The sequence below is a fragment of the Eutrigla gurnardus genome (genome assembly GCF_963514095.1).
Source record: "Eutrigla gurnardus genome assembly, chromosome: 17".
In the NCBI taxonomy this organism is placed as follows: Eukaryota; Metazoa; Chordata; class Actinopteri; order Perciformes; family Triglidae; genus Eutrigla; species Eutrigla gurnardus.
In genome coordinates this window covers 17,872,268-17,881,376 of record NC_139928.1, presented here as the reverse complement: position 1 = coordinate 17,881,376, position 9,109 = coordinate 17,872,268, and the positions used below count along the sequence as shown (strand labels likewise).

The 9,109-nt window shown below is 41.7% G+C and overlaps 1 protein-coding gene across 1 annotated transcript; it reads right to left on the bottom strand.

Moving 5' to 3' along the window:
• Window positions 1-4,731: 4,731 nt before the first annotated feature.
• Window positions 4,732-7,737, bottom strand: smim13 (small integral membrane protein 13). Its single transcript, XM_084031869.1, has 2 exons — window positions 7,282-7,737; window positions 4,732-6,105 (listed from the first exon to the last, which is right to left on the bottom strand). Exons 1-2 carry the CDS (start codon window positions 7,355-7,357, stop codon window positions 5,915-5,917), a joined length of 267 nt encoding a protein of 88 aa, XP_083887995.1. The 5' UTR covers window positions 7,358-7,737; the 3' UTR covers window positions 4,732-5,914.
• Between the last annotated feature and the right edge of the window lie 1,372 nt (window positions 7,738-9,109).

Genomic DNA, 9,109 nt, shown 5'->3' with positions numbered 1-9,109 from the left:
AGCCAGGAGCCTTTGTTGAAGAAAAACGTGGATTTTTTGGTCAAAAAATTATTTCGAAAGGTGCAAGAATTAACATTAATGCTCTATCTAAAGTATGACTCAGCAGGTAATAAATGAGGGTTTTACGATGACTCGTCCGACTCGCTGCTGTCCCCGGTGGACGCCTGCGGGATGACTTTGATTTCCTGATCTCTGATCTTAAGCGGATCAGGGGAAGGTGTGCTGCTGGATAAAGTGCCCGTGCCAAATAATTCTTCACTTTGCCTTCAGAACATTAGATATGACACATGAAGCATAATGAGGGGCAAGGAGAGGACGCCGCTGTGTGTTCTCCGGACCGTGAGAAACATGTTTCTCAGAGTGACCCGATCAGCTGCAACAACACTTGCTGTGGTTTCGAAGTGTAGTGAATTGTTTGAATGTACACAATCCGCCTCTTGGGAAGATAAATCTGGAGGCCTGGGTGTGTGCGGCCACAGAGACTGTAGCTGTAGCATGCAACTTAAAAAACAGCCTTTTGTCTTCAGAGGCCCCTCTTTCATTATATAAGATCGACTTTCCCCCGTGGAGAAGAAGAATCCGCCTCGTAGACACACTGATGTGTGAAGAGAGAGGACCACAATGAGGCTTCAGCTCCCCAATCACAAAAAAAACCTCATTAAAAAAAAAAAAACTTCCACATTCCTCACAGGGTGGCACTTACAAGCAGTCCGACTGTTTTTATTATTCACCGCATCCCACTCTCAGCTCTCCGGGGAGATGAGAAAGAAAGGAATTTGCAATGACTTTAAAAGAAAAGAAAAAAAAAACGTCTTCCCATTTAACACAAACTGCCAGACAGACACGGTAAATCAGGAGATGTCAAGTCCATTTTTACGAGTCTGTTTTTAGACATTTTCTCTGCTAATCTGCCCTGAGAGAGAGCAGAAGCTACAGAAGCAGAGGGTTTCAGGGAGAGGAGGATCATTTCGCTACTTCCTGTTCATTTCTAGGCTAATACCTTTTGTACTTTTGTAAGATCTTGACATTTGTATTTCTTCTTTTGCATGCTTTTCTAATAAACAAGTCCCGAGTACTTCTCCCAACCAATGCATCTAAAGACACATTGTGGTTCTGAACAAGTGAGAAAAATAGCTTTTGGCTGATTAATCCTCGAGACCTGGTTATAGATCAGAGACTTATTTATAGTCCCAGCAGCTCTTGCAGTTCCCCCTCGGCCCAGAACACACAGTCCTGGGCTTCTGTGTGTGTTTTGTCACCAGCGGCAGCGTGCCACGCAGCTCATAAATCGCTGTCTTTTTCGGTTAACCACAATTGCACAACTGTGCGAAGTAACAGCAGAGACGGAGAGAGAGCTGAAGCTGCACTTTGCTGAATCCCCTGGAGCAGTTGTCTCCAACGCTCCCCGATGAGATACCGTCTCGTCGGCGGCCGAGAGACGGCCAACAGGTGTGGGGAGGGAGGGAGGGGGGGGGGTAGCAGTGATGTGCGAGAGCAGCAAGCGATGTAGAAGTCAGCTGCTCACCTGTCTGCCGAGTGAACAAACAAGGAAAGGTCACCGGAGAGGTAACGTGCAATACCTGCAGCCGCCAACAGGAGCAGAGCTTCACTGTCGCTACAGAGAGGAGAGAGTTACAGCAGCACTGGAGAGGCGATGTCATTTCCTTGGTTTACCACAATCATTTCCTGTAAAGTATTTGCAGGCTCTGAAATTACAGCTTCGTAGCTCAGCAGGGCCTCTTTTTTTTTTTTTTAAATGCTTCTGAAAAATCTGCCCCAGCTGCAGTCAGCAACACACAGGGAGAGGTGGCATCATTAGTATGAATAAAACAACCAGCAAAGGTTGGCCTTTTTACTTTCTGCATGTGTTTCCATGAGATGTGGACGATCTGGTTTGAGTCATACCACAGTGAAGTGTATCGATTACTGCACTTCAAATGATGAAGATGCATTTCTTGTCTTTGCGTGTAATTAGATGTTATGCTGCTGCAGTGGGAGATGAAGTACTTCACAGTGTAGAGATACTCCAAAAAGTATACTCTAAGTACCACAAATGAAAAGTACTCATCCTGAGGACTGGCAATCAGAATGACATACTGGTATTATTGGATTGTTGTTGATGCATTCATACGTCTCACTCACTCTCACACTCACACACACACACACACACACGGTTAACATTATTAAAATCTAAATATAACTAAGTGAAACTACAATATGTCCCTCTGTATTGTGGTGATCACCACAGTACAAGTACATCAGAAATGTACTAAAATGGTACAGTACTCGAGGAAATGATTTTCCTTTGCTGTGTTTTTTTGGTTCTTTAACTGCAAATTTAAACTTGTAACTGCAGATAGAGGATGAGCTTTGTTGTGAGTGAAATGAAAATGAGTTGCAAAAGAGCTGACGGACAGAAAATGGCGTTTAGAAAATAAAGAAAGAAAGCTCTGGGGGGATTCAGTACCTTTCAACTTTAAAAAAAAAAAAAAAAAAGTGTCCTTATGGATAATGAAAGTCAATTTAATCCCGTCGGCCTCACTGTGCTGTTTGCTGGCACAGTCTTGTGTTGCATTGAGTGCGAGCGCTTTAGCAATGAGATAACGACTCTTGGGGCTGAAATGGATTAACTCTGGTCAGAGACTAAAATGGTCTTTTAAAGCTAGACGGGCTCAAATTACATTATATATACAGCAGATTAATTATCTGACTTCTGGGGGAGTCATTTGTGGTAGCGATCAGCCGGCAGAGCTTAAAGCCTACACAGCTCGTCAAATTCCACTCAATAACCAAACAGCTGCACTGTGAGTACTAATACTATGAGTACTTATATGAGAGTAGTGCTAATATGAGTGTATGAAAGAAACTTCATGAATAAATTCATTAATGGAGACTTATAAAAGACTATTAGTTTTAATTAGTTACATTTTTAAGGTGTCAAAATCAACTTTTATTTCAGTCTAGCAACAGAGTCAAATAAAAAAAGATCCAGGTGAAAGGATTTTATTCTTCATCCACATGGATTCATTCTGCATTACTGAATATTAAATGCTACACACCAGTGTTTAAACATGTACCATCTTGCTCAGATGTAAAGCCCTTTTCCCTTTAAGCAGTCTCGTTGGTTAGTGGGCCGTTTTCTATGGGCGCAATACCGCCACCTTGTGTTTAAACTCAGTACTACTGAGAATGCTGGTAGAGGCTTCACCAAACTGGAAGTGATTCCGGATGAAGAACTTTATCTGCCTGGAGAAGCACGTCTGATATAGTTATGTCTCTTGGATGTCACGTGTGCATGAATCACAAATGGATGATTGGATGAGCCAACAATGGCATCGACTGAGATCATTATTATTATTATTATTATTATATTGTTTCTCTCTGGGAGTGCTAGGCGCACTTGTGCCTCCTGAATTCTGGAGGTTCTTAGTACATTTCCAGTTTCTGACACTTAATTCTTCTACTCTTCAGAGGGAGATATTATATCCTTCAATCCACTGCATTTTTTTAATTTATTTTTTTATTGTTGATAACTTTAATAATTTCCCATATTCATATTAGCAATACAAAACCTCACAAATAAAACTACTAAATCAGTCGCAAGCTGCTGTGTCTTAATAGGAAATACTCAGCCCACAGCAGTCTGTTTGGTATTGATGACATCATTTGTTAGCTTTGCTTTAGTCATTGCTGGTGAAAAACATTGTTCTTGTAACAACTAACCAGTTAGTAGTCACTTTTATGCTCATACTACTGGCCAGTGGAGCCCAACAGAATGTGAAGAGTGTGTTGACATCTTTGTGTTGTGTAGCAGATACAAACATGCTGAGCAGGACTTTTCACTGCTGCCTCGTGCAGAAATAACAGGAGTTTCACTTGACCTTTCCCCTCCTCCAGCTATGCTCACTACCTCATCACAAAAGAGGAAGCAGGATTTGAAATTTCTTGCAATTTCATAATAAAGAAAACTGAAATTTTTCCACACATTTCTTTAACTCAGTACTTCTTCTTGGTTATGTCGCCATAATGTTTTGCACACCTTCATTTAGGGATCTTCCAGTCTTTTTTTCTGCAAATCCTCTCCAGGGCCGTCATGTTGGAGTGGAACAGCAGTCGACGGCCATTTTCAGATCTCTCCAGGCTGGGTTGTAGTCCAGGTTGGGTTGTAGTCCAATGTTGTCAGGGACAAACAGTAAGAAACAACCAGTTCTTTGTTCCATTATAGTCTTTGTTCTGAGTCCTAAAAGTTTCTCTCGTTTCGGTTCCCTGGAGCTCAGCCAGAGCAACCTTCAGGTTTTTGACCTCCTCTCTCCTCACGAAGCTCTGGGTAAAGTCCTTGTCGGTCCAAACTTCTCCCATTACGTAATAAAGGAAGAACCTTCAGCTGTCTCTGAGCTCTGCAGGTGGTCCCCTCTTCACCTCGTGGTTCAGGTCTGCTCTGATCAGGACGGTCTGCTGCGACACCTTCGTATCAACAGGTGTGGGCCTTTAAAAGTAATTGCCCAATCAACAGAAATGAGCCCAGGTGGACTCCAATCAAGGATGTAGAAACATGATCACATGGTCAAGGCACCAGAGCTGAAGTTCAAGTGTCGCATCTTTTTAAGTAATGTGCCAAAACTTCTAATCGTGTTATTGTTTTGGCATTCGTGGTTACTTTGGAGTCGATGGGTGAAGAAATAAACCACTTTAGTAAAAGGCTGCAACAAAACAAAATGTAAAAAAATATGCAGAATGACACAGTTTATTGTGTATCTTTGTATGTTTATTACACAGGGAATTTATAGCCAATATTTTGTAGTAGTATTTTAAACATCCATCACATTTCCAAACAGGTCAGCAATCATTATTTATGGCGTTATTTATTTGAAGCGACAGCTCCACTGAAGAATAAAATAAATCACTGCTAAAAAAGAAAAGAAAAGGTGCAACAGTTACATGAGTTTTACTTGGAGGGAGAATATTACATCAACATTAATAAGGTCAGCTTTGATGCGCCCTGTCATGGAAACCAAGCTACGGTCGGCTGTAAAAAAAAAGGAGGCCGTCTAGACAGGCACTGGTGCAGACGGAGGCACGGCGCTCAGCAGGAAGTCTGTCTCTTTGCTGCTTGAGAGCTGATCGTGTGCAACTGCTTCTGGACACCAACATTTCTCCTGATCCTTCAAGTATAAACCTTTTTTTGTTTGTTTTTAAAAGAAAATGCAAGAAAAAGATCACATTTTACACATCTGGAATGACGTTATGTGTCATCTTCAGCTTTTGGGGATTATGTACTGGGTGAGACAGTTTCCACCTCACCGATGGTCGTCAGTAATATGAGTTCACTGTGCAAGAAACAACAAAATGACCGCGTAAACATTCCTTTCCCTTTGTCAAAGAAAAGAAAATTGTCAGTTGTACAAATCACTGTTTCAGTTCATCTTCAGTTGTTCTTGTTGAAATGATGCAGACGCTCATAAAAAAAAAAATAATAATAATGTCTGCCTATTTTGTTCAAAGTAGGACTTCATTCTAAACACATGATGAAAACATGTACATTTAGAGAATTAACATATCTCTTTGTGTGACGGAGCGTCTTCATACTCCAGGTGGCAGGAAGCAGCGTGGCCCGCTCATGAAAGCCGACCGTGGATATTGCAGGCTAACAGGAGGACCGGGAGTCGAGCCCCAGACTCTCAGCTCGGTACATAACGAACACATGAACAGGCGACATAAAGACATGGACAGTAATGGCTTTTCCCTTTGAAACCAGGAGATCTGCCTGGTCAGTTTAAAGTGTCTTGGTGAAGAGGAGGGCTGACTACTGAGTGTCCACAAGGTCCTTATGTAGTGTTGAGCGCAGGGTCAGTGAGAAATACCTCTGATGATCACGCATGACGTCGGGGTCTCGGAGGGATCCATCGTAGGTCCTCTATGAAGTACTTTCTGGAAAGGCGACTCTTTGGCGTGCGGTCCTGGGCCGATTTCGTGTCGGGGCGTTCGCTGCGCGCTCGCTCTTGGTTTCGGACGGCTGCGGTTCAGCCTGCGGGGTGCTGGCATCCCCGAGAAGTTCGCGCAGGAACTTGAACTTGGACAGGAAGAGCTGCCAGACTACATACCAACCTGAGGGGGCAAAGACGGGAAAAGAGTTATTTACAGGCACAGTAATGACGCTCCTAAAACCCACAGTTAAACCGCGTAGTTACACTGCATTTGAGTCACAGAGGTAGGAGTTTTTCAGCAAGTAAATGTCCTCCAAACACTAATAAATCCAAAAATGTTGTTTAACACATCCCACTGTTGTGAAGGTATTACAAGAGCTCTAAAATACTCCTCTACTTTAAAAAATATATATCAATATAACAAAGATGGCAACCACAAGACACCTCCTTACACAATTTGTACAATGTTGAGCAGAAAGTATGCAATATTTCTGGATTTTGATGTTATTTATTGATTTTTTTCATACAAAATTGTGCGTTAAGGAGAGATGTGACATTAATGGCTACGTGGACAGGAAATAGATTTAGAAAATGTGTTAATTCCACCTCAATCAACTACTGCTGACATAAAAATGAATCAATCAATGATAATGATCAAATAACATAACAACAGGGGACAATCTGTGTAGTAATTCTTCACTCTTGTAATTCTTACACATTTTGAAGTCAGAACTTATGAGAGTGTGGTATTGATATTTATAAAGTAGTAAAATCAATTGAATACTTCTTCAAGCACTGGAAAATAGTATTTAAGGATTCTGGAAATACTTTAATAAGAATGTTAAGACAAATATAAACATGCTTAGCCCTGATCCTGGTACCAGTACTACCATGAGAGCCCCCCACACTTCCCTGCTCCCCCTACACCAGGTAATCTGGATCCTGGGCCCAGTTAGAGCTACCAGACGCAGTGAGAGGAGGAGGAGGAGGAGGAGGAGGAGGGAGGGAGATTGAAAACAAACAGAGCTGAAGGCGTCAGAGGAGCAGCCATGTTTATGCGCAGACTCCAAACTCCTCCTCTGCGCAGGATAAAAATAGGAGCTCGAAACTCGCCGGTCAAAGACATTCAATACACTGAACCCTGTCATACAAGGAACAGTTTAAACATTTAGGTTAAAAAAAACAACATTCCTGTATGAGTTCAGGCCAACTCCATCAGCTAATCTGTCACCTGGCAACGCGTGTGCAGCCAAAAACTAACTTACATCAATCGATGACAGCGGCTGAAGTTAAACCAGCTCGTTTTTACATGTAAACAACGTCATAAAGGGTAATTTCTTTTCTTCTTTACACTCACCGAACAGCATGAAGAGCAGCGCACAGACCAGCGTGGCCACGATGACCAGCAGTGTGAGACCGACGCTTTGCCACATCTTAGCCGGACACTTGAGAGCGACGACAGCATAAGGAGATGGCTGCGGTGTTTTTTTTTAATTTTCTGCTTCACGCCACACGACTAAATGCGTAGCTAGCTAGCTCGGTTAGCCGCCTGGCTGCGGAGTTAAGAGGCGAGACGTTAGCACATATCACGCCAGCTTGTTTGCTAGCGTCTGGCTAGCTAAGTTAGTTCACGCTAGCTAACATACGTAAACAGAGCCGCTGTAGTTCGAAAGAATGAGCATTAGCTAGCTTTAGCTGGTCACAGCGGGAGTGAAGCCCTTCTTCTGTGCATTACATAGCAGCAACATGTCGCTTGTTATCGGGGGCTGACACACAGCAGTAGCTGCTGTACAGTAAGTGGGTCGAAACAACAAAATCAGCGTCATGCCTGAGACCGATCGAGCCGCGCATGCGCACGTTCCGTTTGACTTGTGGGTAGTGAAGTTTATTGCAATCCATTGTCGTTTTAACTGTATGCGTATTATCTTCTCTACACACAGATACATAAAATAATTAATTGTACTGTTTTGAGCAGGCTGACTTATTATTGTTTTTAATTAATTAATTAATGTTTTTTTTAATAAAAAAAAATCAGACCATACCATAGATGTAAGTAGATGTGTGAGTATTATTTCAGCGTTAAAACAAGTCATACATACAACAATGATTAACGATATTATTGTTTGAAACTGGTTGGTACTAACTGATGTAAGCATGCGTCATATTTTGTTTTTACAGGAAGAAAAAGATACTCTAAGTTAACATGAAAAACATTTGTATAATTTCATTAGCATGTATTGTTTTTGCATAATATGACCAGAGACTGTTTTAATTTCAGCTTGACTTCAATGTATGAAAGCACAATTGCATTTATTCATAAGTCCAGCAGGAGGAGTCATCATCAAACGTCTGTCACCTCCGGTGGATTGTTTTGAAGCAACACATCTGTCATCCAGCTGATGTTTTCATGTATTCACTTCACAGCACATGAGTTTATTACAGATTTTTCACTTGTTACAGTAACCAAGAATGCCCTCCTCATCAGGTCGGCACTGTGTGAGGTCACACAGGAAACTGCCACTTTTTTTTTTGTTTGTTTCACTCCCTGAACTTAAACTGCCTTTAAATGAGGCTTTGAAGTGTTTCCAGTGGTGGAGAAGTAGCAGACATTTAAATAAAGTACACATATGTCAAAATTATACTTAAGTGGAGTTCTGAGTAACTTTACCAGCAGAGCAGAAAGCTAGCTGTGGATGTCAGATTTGATGTTTTGTCCATTTTATACACCCTTTCCAAGTTAACAGAACTCATGATGAAGTATAGTAAGGGATAGACCTTCATTACATTGACGAATACATCACAAGAAATATGAGTTAATATAAATACTGTGATTTCAGGTTGATGTCACCCCGTCATTCTCTCTCAATCCTCTTCTGAACTCTAGTAAACGGCTCGTCAGGTTTCAACTTGCGCGCGGTTGCAGTGGATTGTCTGCTTCCACGATCATCAGGCTCTGTATTTGCATATTATGTGAAGGCGCAGCGGGAACATGAGTCATTTTTCAGAGATGGCATTTTAAGCTTGTGTAAATAGAACAGAATGTCTAGCCAAAGTATTTGAGTCCAGCCCAGATAACTGAAAGGTGTCTTTTCTCTGTTGGATTTTCGCATTATTCCTTTCAAATCAGTTATGAATGTATAATATATTCAATTAAGAATAATCATCTGAATTTGCAACTCTGGACC

Excerpts from the sequence above, each read along its gene's own strand:
- smim13 (XM_084031869.1), bottom strand. The coding sequence starts at position 7,357 with ATGTGGCAAAGCGTCGGTCTCACACTGCTGGTCATCGTGGCCACGCTG. Across the intron at positions 6,106-7,281 it reads GCTGCTCTTCATGCTGTTCG|GTTGGTATGTAGTCTGGCAG; the intron begins GTGAGTGTAAAG and ends TTGCCCCCTCAG.